This window comes from Leptonychotes weddellii, chromosome 4, assembly GCF_054177405.1.
Source record: "Leptonychotes weddellii isolate Sample4059 chromosome 4, ASM5417740v2, whole genome shotgun sequence".
Taxonomy (NCBI): Eukaryota; Metazoa; Chordata; class Mammalia; order Carnivora; family Phocidae; genus Leptonychotes; species Leptonychotes weddellii.
The window spans coordinates 53,497,409-53,516,415 of record NC_138372.1 but is presented as its reverse complement, the minus strand read 5'-3'; the positions used below and the strand labels follow the sequence as shown (position 1 = coordinate 53,516,415).

The following is a 19,007-nucleotide window of genomic DNA, read 5'->3' as shown; positions in this document are numbered from 1 at the left end:
GGGAGGTGAGAGTTCTGCAGAAGGTTTGTGTATGTGGGGAGGTGAGAGTTCTGCAGAAGGTTTGTGTATGTGGGGAGGTGAGAGTTCTGCAGAAGGTTTGTGTATGTGGGGAGGTGAGAGTTCTGCAGAAGGTTTGTGTATGTGGGGAGGTGAGAGTTCTGCAGAAGGTTTGTGTATGTGGGGAGGTGAGAGTTCTGCAGAAGGTGTTATTTTCTCAAGATAGGAGAGACTTAAATATATTATGATACTGGGAAAAGGCTAAAAGTTAGAGATAAAAGAAAGAGATAATTGAAAAAAATAAGGCCTTTGACATTTATGATGGATAAGATCCAGGGCGCAGATAGAGCGTTAGTCTTAGGTAGGGGATGGGACACCTCTTCTGTTTGAGCAAGAGGCAAGGACGAATGGTTAGCTACAGATGCTGAACTTGGTGGTGAGAAGGTGAGATAGCCCTAAACAGCTTGTTTCCTCTTTGAGGTGAAGGACAGTGGAGAATGTGTGAGACAGCTACTGTGGTGAATGAAAGAGAGAGAGAGAGAAAGAGAGAGATGTGACCAGGGAGTGAGACAAGGTCAGAAGGTTGGGGACCATGAATTGAGAGAGACCCCAATCTGCCCATATTCACCCGGTGTTCATCCCAAGTACAAGATGTGTCTATGTGGATCCCCCTATGAGATCCAGTCCCCCCACAGCATGGCTCCAGAAGAGAGTGTCATTTTGACATGAGATCACGTTAAATAAAAATTTCTCAAATCAGGGTAGAACCATAATCAGCCTGCACTGCATACAGGCTGTGACACAGGGAGGGATTCTTTGGCATGTGGTGGCTCTACCCTCCATGAATCACAGAAGCCAGTAACTGACCACTAAACATCACATTCCCTTCAATAAGCCATAATGAATTGATGATTAAGTTAAATGTTTTGATCAATTATAGAGTGTCGGACTGTTTACCTATTGGTTGTTAAATTATGCACACATTGACTACCTAAGAATTCAAACAGAAATGACCATGTGATGATTCCAGGATGGACTGTGACACTAAACATTTTACCAATGAACTATTTAATAGGTTATTGTTTATATTGAAGCTTCCAACTACTCTGCATTTGATGCTTCTCTTGTAAGTGTGCAAATAACACGTTTATTGGGGAGAATCTGGAAAACAAAGAAAAAATAGAGAAGAAAATAAAAATTGCCCTAATTCCCACCTGGAGATTATTTTTTTTTTAAGATTTTTTTTATTTATTTATTTGAGAGAGAGAATGAGAGAGAGAGCATGAGAGGGGGGAGGGTCAGAGGGAGAAGCAGACCCCCCGCTGAGCAGGGAGCCCGATGCGGGACTCGATCCCGGGACTCCAGGATCATGACCTGAGCCGAAGGCAGTCGCTTAACCAACTGAGCCACCCAGGCGCCCCTGTTTTTACTTTTAACATCCTGAATATTTCTTCACGTTATTAAATATTTTTCAAAAACATCATTTTAAATGGCACCATTGAAATACATATCTATTATGCAAATCAGTGGATGTCCCATAATTTAAACTGTGTCCTGTGCCTTATTGTTGGCCTTTTCAGTTTTCCTAATTTTCTTTTGAGGTGAATATCTCTGCACAGAAAACTTTGCCCACATCTCTGATTCCTTCTTTAATCATTTAGCTACTCTTTAACAAAAATCGTTTGAGTATAGTTGACACACAATGTTACATTAGTTTCAGGTGTACAACATAGTGACTGGACAAGTTTATACGACATGCTGTGTTCACAACAAGTGTAGTTACCATTTGTCAGCATACAACACCGTAATTGTCACTAACACTGTGGATCTCTGAGTGGATGATAGGATTCAACATTTTGGGTTTAAATTAAACTGTATTTCGGCAGAAAAAGAAAACTATCTTAAATCTAAATATTTGCAAAGATGAATGTTCTTTAAACCTTGACAAAGGCATATTCTCTAGACTTTCACTTGACTCCTGAGATATAAAGGTGTGAAATAGAAAAAAGATAGCTCTTCTGACATGTATATCACAAAGCTAATTCGTCTTCTACAATCCAAGGAATAAATACTTTTATACAGTAGGTTTTGCCTTGCCCCTTTCAGCCAGAATTTGAATACTTACATAGTTACTGACATTTTTTGACTATTCTAATAGAAAGGTATCTATCTAGGCATAACATACATCATGAGCTATACTGAGCCAACTCACACAGAATTTACAATTCATACTATTTCAAAGGAGATGGCAATTCTTATGTACTAAATAAAGTGGTGGTAGGCTGCGGGCTTCTTTTATGATTTGAAGGTCCCCTATGCAGTGATCGATTAATGGTTCTGCATTACCAAACATCTTGAAAGTTTAAATTTTTTCTTTAAAAAAATATACTCTATTAGGTAGAAATTTAAGGAAAGCAGACATATAGATAATACATTCATTTCCTAGTATTCCTCAAACATCCACTGGTCTATCCCTGAACGTCAGAGCATTCTCTTCTGGAAGCATACACAGTAGTGCAATAGCCCGGGGCTTGGGAACAGGTATACTTTGTATATGGAAGACCTTAATTATTCTCATCTCATTTTAATTTTTGCAACTCCATTACTAGATGGGGAAGATATTCGGTAAGCATGTATTAATCATGTTTTAGAGAAGGGAGAAATTAAGATCCAAAGTTAGGTAATCAGTCCCCAGCCTAGATGCAGAGCTGAGTCAGATTTATGGTGGGTCTCTAACTCTTGATGTTTGCCAAAGTCAGCTACTTCTAAAAAAATCTTCCCCAAAAGCTTTATGAATCTAGTCCCTTGTACTAGTCATATGCCCATTTTCTAACTTTGTAATTTTCCTCTCTCCTCTGTTTTCCAAAAGATACATTTGGGGTTTTCCTGAAGATGAATTTTTGTCTTTTGTTTATACCTTTACCTTTCGGTTTCTTATCTTTTTCAAATTAAATCCTTATTCATTTTCCAGCTTTGCCACAGAACTTTGCCACAGAACTATTAAGAAAAAACTTAACCATAGAGATACATATATACATACGTAAGAGGCCTTCTGGGCCAGCCCTTTTGTTTCCTAGTGAGTTTACTAAAGCATAGAGAGTAAGTTGCTTGCCTAAAACCACACATCGTGGCAGAACCAGCAGTCACTGTTTTGAAAAATTTTATAAAATTATGTAATAGTAAAGATGAAATAACATGATGTCTAGTAACATTTTTAGTGTTCATGAGCTATTTATTTTCAACTTTCAGATTAGATAAGGCAGAAGAAACTTCTGAAACAGTAGAGCGTAGAGTGCTGAGATGATTTGGCAACTAGAGAACGACACTGTAACTAGACTGGAAAGACTACAATTATTTCTTAAACCTACAGTGAAGCTTCTTCCCATGATAATCCTTCAATTATGTAATTAAGTGATTTAAAGTGCCCAGACTGGTTTCAGTGTATTATAATGTAGTACATTTATCAAATGATAGAGGGAATTTCCAGTAGAGCAGGTTATTCTCCCTTAGCCTAACAACAGAGGATTATGAAAAACAAAACATCATAGATAAAAATTGGCTGTGAGGAAAGTTCTCTTTACACATTTACATTAGGAATAAACTGGAAATGCATAAAAGCTACAAAATGGAGCCTAAGGGCAAGTAAGCAATTTTATTCCCTCTCCCACAAGTTAATTTTTCTGGGTTTATTCATTTATTATCTTTAATAGATATTTATGACCTATAACTCAAGGCATTTTTGAATTAAGAAGTCAAGTACCAAAAATTTTTAAATGTGTAGTTATAAATCCTGCTGCAATAAAACAAAATCCAAATGCAGAATATTGAGAACTAGCTCCTTGGTTAGTGCTTTGCACATTTAAAAGATCATTATCTCTGGAAAAGAGAGAGATTGTTTTTTTCCTTTAGGTGGAACAAAGCAGTTGCCCTTGACCCTAGACAGGGATGGAGAATTTAGGGGACAACTGGTATAGTTGTGTTCCTGGTTATCACGGGTACAAAAAGAGCTCTCTCTTCCTGCTGATAACCAGGGGGAGGCAAGAGGCCTCAGAGAGTCACGTGGAGCCTGGGGAAGATGCTGTCAGAAGAGCTGCATCTCAGGGCAACCAGAATTAATCTTACCATTCCCTTGACCAGATCACTATACGAGGCTGATCAGAAGCAGCGTCATGAAGAGTATTCATGAATTAGCTAAAAAAGTAGCCTCTGTGCTGTCCAAGCACCTTGTTTTTTGTTTGTCCTTTTTTTCCTTGTGTAAGGAATTGAACTGGCCTAATAGGAAAAATTATTTCCATTAGAAATCTACATATTCATGTCAAAGGTTTTCTCTAAAAGTCTGAATTACTGAAAAATATTTGCAAAAATTGTAATCACTGTTTAGCTCCTTAAATATTGGTAAATCGGTTGTTAATTTGCATTTATGTTCAAGATTAGATGGATTTGGGAGTCCTACTTCCATCCCTGCTGCCATTTGGAAATGACAATATCATGCTTACTGCCTTTAATTCTAGTTATTGTCATATTTCGCGTCTCATGATCTCCGGGAAAAGCTAGAGTGTCTCTCGCCATGCGCCAGCTATTGGTTACAGAGCTTGGTTTCATAATTTCATAATCACTGCAGTGTCCATAGTAAATTATGGGAAATTACAGAGAACTAATCAATGTAAGGCATATGAAACCTATATTTGCCTAATAATAATTTAAAATTATTAGCCCCATAAAAACTAATTTTAAAATAATCAAGGAAGACTGTGTAAAATGACTGAAATCCCATTTTAATTAGCAATTTTGTTAATTTTCCTGATTATAAAAAGTTGGAGAATTTCAATACTTTATTTTATCTAAAAAATGAAAATGTTAGTTAAGTAAGTTTGTTGGGTTTTTTTTAAGATTTTATTTATTTATTTGAGAGAGAGAGAGAGTGAGAGCATGCGAGTGGGAGGAGGAGCAGAGGGAGAGAGAGAATCTCAAGCAGATTCCACGCTGAGCGTGGAGCCTGATGCAGGGCTCAATCTCACGACCCTGAGATCATGACCCTGAGAAATCAAGAGTCAGATGCTTGACCAACTGAGCTACTCAGACACCCCTAAGTGAGATTTTAGATCATTCTAGACCAGGCCCAGAGCACTTTCTGGAAGATGGTAGGCAGTCAAATATATTTAACTATTGGATGAGGTGAGGGGTTAAAAGAGCAAAATACAACCTTTCCAATAGCTTATAAAAGGGAGAAAAAAGAATTAATAGACACATGTTTTTCTTAAGGGAAACCTATTGAAAATATGATTTTATACCTTTTAATCAAACACACTGAAATTTAATTGATGCTGCTAGAATAACAAGAGTTCATTTTTACATGTTGCAAATTTAAAAATTGAGATTATTTAAACAGGAGTTAGGATGAAGTTTGCTTTTACTTTATGTTTTAAAAAAAAAGTTTCCTAAGAAAGTGAACAAAGTAAACAAGCTTGCTGAGATGTTGTCTCTATGAGAGACGGTAAATCATTTTCAAGCAAGTTCCTCCCATCCCCTTGCCACATCTGTTGAGAGTTCAGTCAGTAGGTGTGTTAGTTTTCTACTGCAGTTCTCTAACAAATTAGTATCAACTTAGTGGCTTAAAACAAGACCAATTTCTCTTACAATTCTGTTAGAAGCCTGACATGAATCTCACTGGGTTAATATCAAGGTGTCCATGGGGCTGCATTCTTTTCTGGAGGCTCTGAAGGAGAATCGGAGACTTTTATTTCCTTAACCTTTTGCAGTTTCTAGAAGCCATCTCCATTCCTTAACTCAATTCATGGCTCCCTTCCTCTATGTTCAAAACTGGCAACGTATCTCTCTGACTCCCTCTTTCTTACCACGGCTGGGTAAAATTCTCAGGTTTTAAGGACTTATGTGATTACATGGAGCCCACCCAGGTAATACAGGAAAATCTCCCCATCACAAGACCCTTACCGTGAGTCCTATCTACAAAGTCCTTTTTGTCACATGTGATAATGTATTCACAGGTTCTGGGAACTGAGATGTAGATCTCTTTGGCAGCCATCTGTGTACATGGGGAGAGGTAGTGTTCAGTTCACAGGCTATGAGCCAGCATCAGAAGATACTGATGGAGACTGACTTATTTTTTTAAAATTGGTGTATAATAATTCATATTTATTAATGAAGGCAATTATCATCAACTTCCTTTATTTATTTATTTATTTATTTATTTATTTATTTGAGAGAGAGAGAGCATATGAGAGGGGTTAGGGTCAGAGGGAGAAGCAGACTCCCCGCCAAGCAGGGAGCCCGATGTGGGACTCGATCCAGGGACTCCAGGATCATGACCTGAGCCGAAGGCAGTCGCTTAACCAACTGAGCCACCCAGGCGCCCCATCAACTTCCTTTAAATGAAACTTTCACTAATTGTTTGACATGTTTTTATGTACATACAGTTTTTAAAATAATTTAATGATTGTTTAATGGTAAGTTATTGTTTAATAGTAATAATTCCATTGCCTTCCACAAGTCTATGTATTTCACATAATTTAATTATATAACAATATAGCTTTATATACATGAACTATCTTATATTCTGTTTTCACCCAATTCTTAGATATACTTCTATACAAATAGGCCATATTTTATTAAGTTTTACTCCTGATGTTAGAGATTTATGTGTTTACAGTTTCTTACTCATGTAGATAATGCTTCACTGAATATTGACTTATTTATACAGCTGTTTTTGCTTTTATCGAGTAAGGAAAAAATTCCTTTGAAAGAAATTTACAGGGTAAGAATATATGACTATCTTCAGGTTGTCTACACATTCCCCTCTTCTTATTTGTTTATAGAACCATAATTTTGTTCAGGTATTGACTATATAAGAAGCAAGTGCCATTGTTGGGATTATGGTTTTGTGGTCTGGTGAGTCTTGGGTGTTCAGGGATGTTGACTTCAATTTGAGATATATGACCTAAGGACAAACATCCAAATAAGTGTGGGCCTCAAGAGAGACCTTGGCTTCAATGAAAATGTACTGTGAGCAACAAATGCAAGCCCCATATGTAATTTAAAATTTTCCAGTAGTGACATTTTCTAAAATGTAAAAAAAAAGGGGGGGGGAGCGATGCTGATTTTAATAGTATATTTTATTTGATACAATATATCAAAAATCTTAACATTTCATTATATAATCATTATATATTCCAACACATCAATTTGTTCCGGCCACATTTCAAGTGCTTCATAGTCGTGCACAATTAGAAAGATGAACTTAGGAGCCGGTTATAAAGTCAGCACCTTTCTTTGCTTGTAAATGTGAACCTGTGTTTGGCTTGTTTCCGGGGATTTTTTTTTTTTTTTTTGCTGTTGTGAGTAACACTGTAATGAACAGTCATATATAGAACTCCTGGTGCAGGCCTTGAGGATGGCATATTCGCAGGCTTAGGATGGCTGGCAGGTAGTAGGTGAAATGGTGCTCACTTTATTCTCCAAGGTGGTTGCTCCAGGCCACATGCCAGCTGGTGGTGTGGTAAGAGTCCTTATTGCTCCTCCCCGACACGAACATTTGGAAAAGTCTCATTTATTCATTTTGTCAAGCTACTGGGTGTAAAATTGTTTCTCATTTCCTCACAATTTGCATTTTTCTGATTATTAATGAGCTTGAAGACCTTTTCAGAAGTATATGAACCTTCATTTCTTTCCTCTTCTATAGATTTCTATAGAAATCACAAATATTTATTCATTCAAATATAAATATACCTACATATGATATATGTCATATATTAATATATGTATCACATTATATATTTATTCACAAATATTTTTTGAGCGCTGTCTATTAAGTATTGGTCTAGGTATTGGGAATATACTCGTAGGAGGGAAAATAGTCCCAAATCTTGCCTTCCAGGAGTTTATATTCTAGTGTATATGGTGAAGAGGGAGAGACAAAAACAATTAAAAGAAGTGAAGCAGCATATGTCAAGTGTTGTTAGCAAACCTCGGTTTAAGTCCAGCTCAGCCATTTTACGTCAAGGCTTAACTTGGCTTCCGCAATTGTAAAAAAGGAGATGGTAATAATACTATCTTCATTGTTTATTCAGTGCATATGAAGGACTTGACACAGCCCTGGCAAATTGTAAGGACTCAGAAAATGCTAGTAATAAGTATCATTTCCCCCTTTTTTCCTTCTCCTTTTTCTCTGTAATTTCTTCTCAGAACTTCTGAAGTTTAAGATTAAATATGTTTTGGTTTGTTGAGGTGTTGGCTTTCGTCAGGGTGTCAGCCTATTGATACTTTCTGTGACACGACAGATGACCTTAGCTAATTTTGAGATGTGTTTTTGAGATTTCAAGCGTCTTAAATCCCAAGAACCAAGAGCCTGAGAACGTGTACTTTTTAAAAAGCTACATCATGTCAAATGCCAAAAATGTGGGAAAATCTGTAGGATTGCCTTGTATTCATTCATGGCTGTGTCCTGTGAATGTAAATTTTGCCTGAATTAATCATCTCAATCTAACAACCAATTTACTGTAAACCATGCGCAAAGTACTGTATAGAGGAGATGCATGTGACCTTGTTAATCTTTGGAACAATTATTTGTCCCTCTTTCTTAGATCATGATGTTGAAAATGATCTTCAATCAGACATCAGTTGAGCACTGCAAGACTCACACTGAAAAGCTGAAAGAATGCAACTTCTTCTTAATAGCTGTTCGCCTGGCTTCACTGAACCAGATCTTGGATCCCTGGGTTTATCTGCTGCTAAGAAAGATCCTTCTTCGAAAGTTTTGTCAGGTAGCAAATGCTGTCTCCAGCTGCTCTAATGATGGACAGAAAGGGCAGCCTATCTCATTATCCAATGAAATAATACAGACAGGAGCATGAAAGAGAACACCTAATCAACTTGCATGTTCACAGATTTGGCAACAAGTAGCCATAAACCTTACTGTGAATTTAGGCATCTCTGGCATGCCGCTGTTTATGCATTAGAGGAGAATTTTGATATAAGGCTAAATGGTCTCAGAAGCATAGATAATCCCCCATGTGCCCAAAGTATGGAAACACAAACAAAGGAAAATATATTATTAACAGTCTAGTGTTTTGGGGTCCCTGCCATTTGTAGCTGAATATGTGATTATTTATGAGATGAAAACATTTTTCTATATAAATGATCTTGGTTTGTGGTGGGGATGGAGTGGGGAAAGTTAATATTCTAGTATACCGAGTACACGGGAGATTGAATCCATAGATCATCAGAGATAGGCAAAAATTTGTTTTTGTTCAAAGACCTGGGTCTTCTGTGTTCTCTTTCTTTCTTTCTCTCCATGTCACTCTTTTCCCCTTATATTTTTTAAAAAGTTGCATTAGGATAAAAAAACATATAATGTATCCATAGTATTCAGTGGTATTGATGTAAATATTGCTCAATGCATAAATTATCTGTTGAACTTATAAAGTTTAAGTTTTGGTTGTGTCGGTAATTAGGTTTACTCATTATCTAAATAAGAGCCAAATGCATTTATTTGAAATATGACAGGATTTGTGACTATCCAAATTACTATATGTTATTTTTTTTAATACATTTTTAATTCCTAAAAGCCGGATAAGATTCATGAATCTGATCTTGAGAGTCAGTAGAGTGATTTTTCAAAATACTATTTAAGAACTGATTTGAGAACTAAATATAGGTACTGTGGTTAATTATCTTCCCTGATCGTTCCACCAAAAGTATTCTCTAGTCTTTTGGATATTTAAATGTTAACTCTGATTTCAGGACCAATAAATATTTTGAAAATTCCATAAAGACTTTCCATAGTTCGGCCTATTTATAGAATAAGAAAATTAATAGTATTGAACCCTCATAACACTTTCTCTGTTCTCCCTGCAAAGTAGCTCTATATCTAAATATTTATTATTAATTTGCTTTTCTTATACTCTACATGTGTACAAACCTTGATAGCTAAGCTTGATATCTTTATGGCACAAGTAGATTACTACACTAAGTTTTAAGAGTTGCACTTAAAAAAAAAAGAAAACCTCCCCAACAAACATAGCAATCTTTTAAGTGAGACCTACACAAAATGCTCTTTGTATCCTTTAGAGCATTCATTTTGCAAACTCATTAACCTTTCTCACGAAGATTTTAATTTACATCTTACCTTATTGCATTCCTAGTTTTAAAAAAATGAGATTTATTTTATATTTCTTTATAGTAACTACTTTTTCCCCCTGTGTTTAGTAGGCATTTGAGGAATAATTGATTTTCATAGGTACGATCTAGTAGATTAATATATAAACCATCCTAGGTCAGTCAGGAATAATCAATTTTTATTATTATTATGAATAACCACGTCAAACTGAGTGGATAAACAAGATCTGCTAAGAGTGCTTATGTAATTCATGATGGTTCCACTAGCCTACATTTTAGAAAAAATGATGATATATAACATACTACTAAAACCCTGATACAAAATCTCTCTATGCTATAAAATTGGATTATCCCACAGGTCACCTATGAAGAATTAGACAAAGCTACCTCCTTTTTCCAGGAAAAAAAAAAGTGCACTTAGAATAAGTACTGACCTTACAACAAAGAGGCTTTACTTCTTGAATGTTCCTCTGGTCCCAGGTCATAATCAGATTGACACACACACAGTATGGATTTAAGTGGTACGAGTGTGATTGGGTTATCCTTCCCAGCACCTAGCACAACACTTGAAATGTAGGAAGAGTTCAGTATTTATTCAATGAACGAATGAATGAATGAATGGCTGCCAAAACCGAATGTGCATCGGTGAGGTGCCTGCCAAAGGATTGAAGGGCTACCTGCCCTTATAGTCCATCAAACTGATAAGGTGAATGATCGCTGCTTATTTAAGTACAGAAATATGAATTTATCTTCAAATGTGTAGTAGCATATTGCTGTACAACAAAGTGCTTTATCTGTATTAATAATTTAAGAGACTGATACTTCCAAATGGTAATGGAGATGACTGTCAAAGAAATACCACTTTTCATCCAAGCACAGAAATACATAAAGACAAAACAGCCGGAAACTTATCCTTAAGTACAAAATAAATTTCTGCCCAGGGATACATGGCAGGAGTGGATACATGGCAGTTTTTCAACAAGGTTGAAAGGGAAGTGGAGAAGGAAAAATTACGTAAGCGGCATGTGTTTTTTTTTACCCAGGTAGCCATTGGTTCGTCCAGGGAAAACCTGGTAAGAAATATAAGTCCCAAATGATTTCAGCGTTTGGATGATAGTTGAAGTTAGATTTCAGAGATGTTGTGCAGAGGCCCTAGATGTGATCAGGAAGTGGACACTGAAGTCACTGCAGAAGAATCTGTGTTTCCAAGTTTAAGTTTATTGGCCTTTAAATTCATTCTCATATACTTTGTTTATCTACGGATATGTCTGAGCAGGAAAAGAAGATGTGCACATAAATTATGACGATTCTTAACCTGACAGTATTGGTTAAAAAAATAGAGGCCTAGGAAACCACATGGGAAGAAGTGAGTGAGTACAATGTAGAAATTAAGGTACAATCAGCTATTGTAAATTGTACATAACAGTGCTGATTTTCTAAATGATGAATTTATGCAGCTAAGCTGTGTCATAGAAGAGAAGGATGACATGCAATCCAAAAAGAATATTTTACTTTTCAAATAAAATCGTTGCAGCAGATATCTCAAAACTATTTTAAATGGAAGAAACAAAATATGTTATCTTAAGTTTTACCAAAATTTGCCTAATGCTGTATACCAAGATATTTTAAGAAATTTATTAGATGTGTGTTTAATCATGGCAGATTTAAATGACTATGAATCAAAAATTGCACATCTATTTCTACTTAACACTTCTTATCATATAAAAGAACTCTCAACTGTGTTATAGAATAAAATTGTGGAAGCTCATGTAAAAGTTAACTGCAAGAGACCCTGGGACCGGGGCTGGCATTGAGTAATGGACCAACTAGAAACTCTGAAGACAAAACAGTGTTTTTCAAAGGTGGTCAGTCTGTGGCAATATTCTAATAATAGATTTTCAAGTGAATTAGACCTTTTATTCATTGATACTTCTTATATATCTGTTGGCGTTGAGTACTAATTTGTGACTAGTTTCAATCTTCCCGTGTCAGCAATCACTTAATGGTTCTTTTGTATTGGGATTAAATCAGAGACAGAAAGTAGAAAAATTTTTATCATTGAAATTTTAAGCACATACATTCCTGCTTATTTTTTAATATTTTAACCCCAAAATCTTCTCTCGAAATAAACAGGATACCAGAAGATGAGGGACACAAAGACTGCAGAGTATTTATTCCTATGAACATACTAAAAGCTTAATGTGGAAAAATTAAAATTTCTATGATTTACCCATGTGAAAAGTTAGACCATCACCGATGCCAAATCTTCAGAGATGTTGTTTATTGCTGGTTCTGTGCTCGCATGTGTCTCAAAATCTGCTAGAACTGAAGTTTAAATAAATGTGCAGAATTGTGCACATAATTGAAATTATATCATTTTAAAAATGAAGACTATTTAATACTGTGGCTACATCCAGAGGACTGCTATCTGAGTTGCAATAAAATTCTGATAAGAGGTGGCATACATTTGTGATGTTTCCTAACATAGGTTTTGATAGAGCCAATTCACAAAATTTGAAAATCAACCTAAAACTCATATGCACATTTGTTAAAGAGCTGTATCAGTTCAGTATTCTGAGACAACGAACTGGTGGTGATTACATATGAAGCATGAAACAGAATTAGGGAAAATGTTAAAATTAAAACTCCATTATATTGGCATCATTTATATAGATACTCATTTCCTAAGAAAGTTCATATTCAGCTGACTTACTCCCACCCAAAAGGTTTCAATTTTATTAGGAATTTGTATCTATAGTTATCAAGGAAAATCTTTTACATGTCTTCTTCCTTGAATGCCTTTTTTGGATTGAGTCCACCTTGAATAAAACTGAAGTAAAAAGGATAGTGCAGAGTGACCTTGTTCTTAAAGTGACAAAGGGAAAACTGAGCCTGTGCTTCTCTCAGAAAGACTTTAACAAGCCATCTAGAATTAATGAATTTTATTTTTAATGAGGATATTGACAATTCATGTTAAAGTCAGATGGAAAGATATCTTAAAAGCATGCTACTTAAAATTTTCTTTCTCACTTGTCCCTGTTCTCTACTCTTCTAAAGAACAAAAGAGCAAAGAATTTTTATTTTATATGTTCTCTATTTTATAATTCCTAAAATGAGGACTTTATTTAAAAGTTTATAATTTATACAAGTTGAATTGTAAACCATTACATGATGATACCATAAACTGAGTACATTTTGATTCTCTGGAAAAACAATTCACTCAGATATACACCATATTCATTTATATATCACTCATTTTCTTTATTGAGAAGCAGAATTCTTTCATTTTCAGAGGTTTTAAATCAACCAGTTTAATATTATCAGCAACCTAAATATTTACTGGATTACATATTTCTTCATTAGGAACGAGACTGTGACCCCAAGCCCCTTGCCTCCAACCTGTTTATTCATTTTCTCAACAGAGAGAAAGTAACATAAATATTTACTGTTGGTGAAACTGGAATTAGAGAACAGCTTCGTATTTCTAGCATGCTATGCCTTAATATATGAAACAGAACCGAGTCTGTTTTTTTAGTAAGTCTGCTTTGATGGAACAATTTTATTATGGGAGTAAAGATAGGAAGGAAAGAGATCATCATGAGGAACAAAATCAGACTTTTCAAGCTTTTTGAGCATTTTGGAGATGATTCCACCTCTAAAGTTATTTTCAAAAGTGCAGCTCTTACATTCTTTTGTCAATTGCTTTAGAAACAGAGTATTTTGGCCTCTTAATTAAAGTGAATCAGATATCTAGACAGAAGGTAGCCAATCAGCAAATTTCAATAGTCATTTGAAAATAGTCTCTTTATGTATTTTCTGTTTGTGTGGAAGTCAAAGCGGTAATGTTAAACAGAGAAAAATGCATATGACTTACTGATACACTCTGGTGTTCTTTCAACTTTTGAAAAGGTACTATGTGAAGTAGGCAAGGGGACAGGGTGTAGAGAACATAAAGAAAGACATGGAGGGCACCTTGTACATTTCCAACTTGTTAAAATTCTTCATCCTTTTAGGCCATGCCACAGAATCAGAGAGGAAGGGACCACATTTATCTTTATACATGTGAGTGTCAGTAGGACAAAGCAAGGAGTGGCCAGTATTCTTTTCTCTAAGAGCAGGTGTTAAGTTCACTCAAGTCATCACTGACATATATATATATATATATCTAAATTCTTTTCCTTCCATATATATATATATATATATGGAATTTGTATGAAATATTTTACTTTCTCCCTCTTCTTTTACCAAATGTTTATGTACAAATAGTGTAAAGTTGAACATTTCTTTACACAAACAAGTTAAAAATAGGCACAGATTATCTTCATCCGTTTACAGTAAATGAGTGTAAGTACTATTTACGTGGTATATTTAAGTAAGAACTGAAATCATTGGCACTTTAACCAATAATGTAAAGCTCAGCATAGAAAGCGTATGTTTCTCCATCTTTCCTATTCAGCCTCCTATCCCTACACACTTGGTTAAGTGGGAAGGTATACTTTTGTCATCTCTATGTAAAGTTTTTTTGGAGTTATCCTAAGCATAGTTAAACACATCTTCCAGTATATTTTAAAGGTTGGTCTTCAGGACTGTGGAGGCAAAGAGTAAAAGAGACTTTGAAAACTACATCAAAATTTTGATGGCATTCAAGTCATAGCTAGTCTGTGTATTTAATAAATGTTTGTTTCTCATGTTGTGTTTGTCAATGGAAAATAAAGTTGAATGTTCTGAAATGTTCCTGTCTTTTTTTCCTGATGTCAGGAATATTTTATTTATAAATGTGTTAAATATTTTGCTGAAATCCTATTTGACACACTTTGTCAAATAACAGCACAATGTAGGAATATTTTATTTATAAATGTGTTAAATATTTTGCTGAAATCCTATTTGACACGCTTTGTCAAATAACAGCACAATGTAATATGCAACAGCATTATGCTATCTGGATGATTATACCGTTTTGTTTTACATTCCATAATTGTGTACAGTACAAATTATCACTGATTTGCTGTAGATCTGAGGTGCCCTTTTCCCATTTTCAACATGATACCTATTCATGTTATAATTCCAGATTTTTTGTTTTTAATACAAAAGCACATTTATAAATTATTCTCAATTTAGTTAATCCTCTCTTTTGTGGGTTCTAGTGTAATCTATAGACAGCCAACCAAGGCATTGTCCTTGCTTATAGTCAGACCCTTCGATTGATTTGTACCTGGGTATTGGTGTGAGATTATTACTGGCAGAGATACATGTTGGGCTGCTCCAGTACCCTGTTCTATGTGTTCATTCAGGACAATCTACCTCTTCCTTCTTTAGTGAAGGGAGATGTTCTGTAGAATATAAGCTGCTAAGCCAAGCTTAATAAAAGTAGCACATCAGGCTTGCCCTTCTTCCTCCTAAGAAAAGGTATTTAGGGAGAGCTCTGACAATGCCTTCTCCCATGGGGTCCTAGGCTCGCAACCAGCTTTTATGGTCTTATAGTCTGTGCTCTGTAACATCAGGTAAACATCATGGTGGTACCTTCTGGTAGACCAGAAATACCACTAGGAAGTTGTTGAACCTGTATGCCATAAAATAGGACACTGCTCAGTTTCAGGTCCTTGGAGGACATGGGTTCAGACATCCTTAGATATTCTTGGGGGGTTGTTGTGCTCACCCATACCAGTTTTGGGCAAATCCAGTTTGGAGGTTGGGTACTCAGAATCCAAGCCAGTCCCCTGGGCTTGTTCTTTCCTTCAACATGTATTTGTTGCTGTACCTATTATATGCCAAGCATTCTGGTAGGTGTTAAGACACAAGGATTTTTTTCTAAAAAATCAGCTTTCAATGAATGTATAATCTGGTCGGGAAGAGGAAAGAATTTGATCAGAGCTGCTATTAGAGTAAGCATACAGGGGAGGTGATGCTAAAGTAGGAAACCATTTCCTGTAGAAGATGAGAGTTAACCTGCATTTTGGAGAAAGGAGTGGATGGTAGTTGGGAAGGGGAGGGCATTTGGGGATACTTTTTCACTTCATACTGTCCCAAATTATCATTTCCAAGGCATTCAAGCTAACTAACTTCTAGGGGCCCTGTGAGAAGTCTACGTCTAAATAGAGCATATATCTATAACCTCTCAGGATGGGCCAAAGTGGCATGGCCTTGGGGCAGGATTTCTCCTCAGCCCCTCGGCATATTGGGCCAAATAATTCTTTGTTATGGGGGCTGTCCTGTGCATTGTAGGCTGTTTAACAGTATCCCTGGCCCCTACCCACTAGATGAGGGTCACACTTCCCTAGCAGGGACGATCAGAAAAATGTTCCCAGCCATTGCCAAATATACTATGGGGGACCTAACTTCTCCCAGTTGAGAATCCCTGCCTTAGGGCAAGGGCCATGGCCATCACGAAGGTGCTATATGTGTCTGAGGGTTTGCAGAACAAGGCCATCCGTGGGATCTTGGATCTGAGAGGCACCATTCTGGCATTCCCTGAAGGGGCAGGCACTAGAATGCCAGTTTGTGTCTACCGCACAAAAATGTGGCGTTACCACTACAACCATGCCCGGATCATCACGGGCCCTGATCCACTTCTGTAATCACATAAACCTATTCACAAAGGAGGAGGTCCAGTTTCTTAGGAAGTATCACCTTCCTATTGATGTCTCCAATCCCTATTTCGTTTTTGATGCGAGGCCGTGGGGTTATATGTCTCTCAAAGGGATATCTAAAGGGAATGAGTCCGTTTCTCCCAGGACGTTTGAAAATCTGTTTTAACTCCTCTTAAGTTCACATTTCCAGACAGGTGCCTTAGGAGGAGAGAACTAACTTACCGAACTCTGTCTTTTGTGGGATTTTGGCATATTTGGTCAGTGTCACAGAGCTGTAGCAGCTTCATTTAATCTGAAAGATGATTTTTATCAAGAGCTGTTCCAACTCTGGGCAAATGTCTCTTTATTGGCCTGTGTTTTTCTGAGCTCATGCCAGTGGACCAGTATCTCAAGTATAGAGAGCTATTACCACACATTTTGAAGACAAAGTTCAACTCACGATCTCTGTAACTAACACTTAAACCTCTGGTTTGTATGGAACGGGAAGCTAGAAAACTTAAACCCCAAATCTGACCCAAAAAAGTTGGGACAACAACACTCATTGATCTACTGTAAATTTCTGAGGCCAAGTAAGAAACGTCTATGGATAATCAGTGTTTATGCCTGATATTCTTATGCAGTTTTTAAAAGAAGGCTTTGAATATAATATACAAGGTTGTTTGAATTTGACTTTGACAAGAACATAGGAAGAACATAATTCTGAAACAATTACCACCAATTGGGGTCTTTTCAAATTAGATTTAACTAGAACATACCTGATAGAACACTGGCTTTTAATCACTTTGGGGTCAGAGACCCCTCTGGTAATCAGATGAAAGGTATGGATCTCCTCCTCACAAAAAGCACAGACAATTTTTACACAGTGTCAGAGACTGTACCGCCCTCCTGAGTTCTGTCTGTGGCCGCCTTGGAAATTTATGGACACAGGTTAGGAATTCTCACTGTGAGAGTCTTTATGATTCAAGGAACCTCACGGCTTTCCATGTTTGGTTAGAAAGCTAAAATCTAAAACTGGAGTTAAGTCAACAGAATTACTTCCCTGTGAATGCCAAAATTCCCTGATATCTCATTATATGCCCGTCATAGTAAAGCAACATAGTCAGGGATAGAATTTTTAAAAGAGGAGCTGCAATCGTTTAAAAAAAAAATTGCCATCACACGGGTAAAAGAAAATAACACAATCCCAACCAGAAGAGGGGCAGGATAGGCTACTCACAAAAAACAGGTCGAAAGTGAGAGTACTGTTTTTTTTTTTTTTTTTAACTACAAGTAATTCAGTGATGCATTTGCCTTACAACAAAGAGCTTGTTTGTTTTCCCTTGTGCTGACCCAAGGAGAGATTTAAAATGAAGCTATTTAAAAGTCAATAAAAAAATTACCCAGCCTGAAAAATACAATGTCCTAACACAAAAAATCTGAATGGTTAGGATTTAACTTTCTGTTACTTTCTGTTAAATAACTTTGTTACATGTGTATATGGATACATACACATTTACACTTCTGCATGTTCTTTGCATTGCAATTTAGAAGGAAGGCAGCAAGGATGACCTTATTGATTGATCCTTTCAGTGAGAATGCAAGGCATACACTTACAGATCTTCTTACAAATGTAAAATTAATGACGCTTTACGCCAACACTTAAAGCTTTTAGTAAAATGCTGTATTGATGTTTATAGTTTGTGTTTCTCTACAGGGAAAAGTCTAGAGCAATTAATGGCGTTTATCTTTGCATTTTTCTAGCCTTATTGAGGAAGATGGAAATGAGATCTTAAAACACTGAAGTATTTGTCTATTGGAAACAACTCTTTGATACCAAACCATCCTATATTCTGGATGTGTGTACATGAATTGGGACAGCTATATGAGGTGTGCATAAAATTGCAAGTTGGTTTTCATGAATCAGTGGTTTGGAGTCTTCTCCCTTAGAAGATCCATGAAAAGCCATTTTTAGAAGAAAAGCTATTTGTATTTTTTTTCTTTTTTTTTATTATGTTATGTTAATCACCATACATTACATCATTAGTTTTTGATGTAGTGTTCCATGATTCATTGTTTGTGTATAACACCCAGTGCTCCAGGCAGTACGTGCCCTTTTTAATACCCATCACCAGGCTAACCCATCCCCCCACCCCCTTCCCCTCTAGAACCCTCAGTTTGTTTCTCAGAGTCCATAGTCTCTCATGGTTCATCTCCCCCTCCTATTCCCCCCCTTCATTTTTCCCTTCCTGCTACCTCCTCCTCCTCCTCCTCCTCCTCCTCCTCCTCCTCCTTCTTCTTCTTCTTCTTCTTCTT

At 36.4% G+C, this 19,007-nt stretch overlaps 1 protein-coding gene and 1 long non-coding RNA gene across 3 annotated transcripts in view; one reads left to right on the top strand and one right to left on the bottom strand.

Moving 5' to 3' along the window:
* LOC145721292 (uncharacterized) overlaps nt 1–19,007 on the bottom strand; it is a 433,843-nt gene that overhangs the window by 91,292 nt on the left and 323,544 nt on the right. The window lies entirely within an intron of this gene.
* PTGER3 (prostaglandin E receptor 3) overlaps nt 1–19,007 on the top strand; it is a 177,844-nt gene that overhangs the window by 22,807 nt on the left and 136,030 nt on the right. The window contains exon 2 of one of the 2 annotated variants that reach the window (XM_081818635.1): nt 8,595–8,774. In XM_081818635.1, coding sequence (XP_081674761.1) covers nt 8,595–8,774 — 180 coding nt within the window. Of the gene's footprint in view, nt 1–8,594; nt 14,859–19,007 lie in introns of those variants that run through there. The other variant, XM_081818634.1, reaches the window with a different exon arrangement.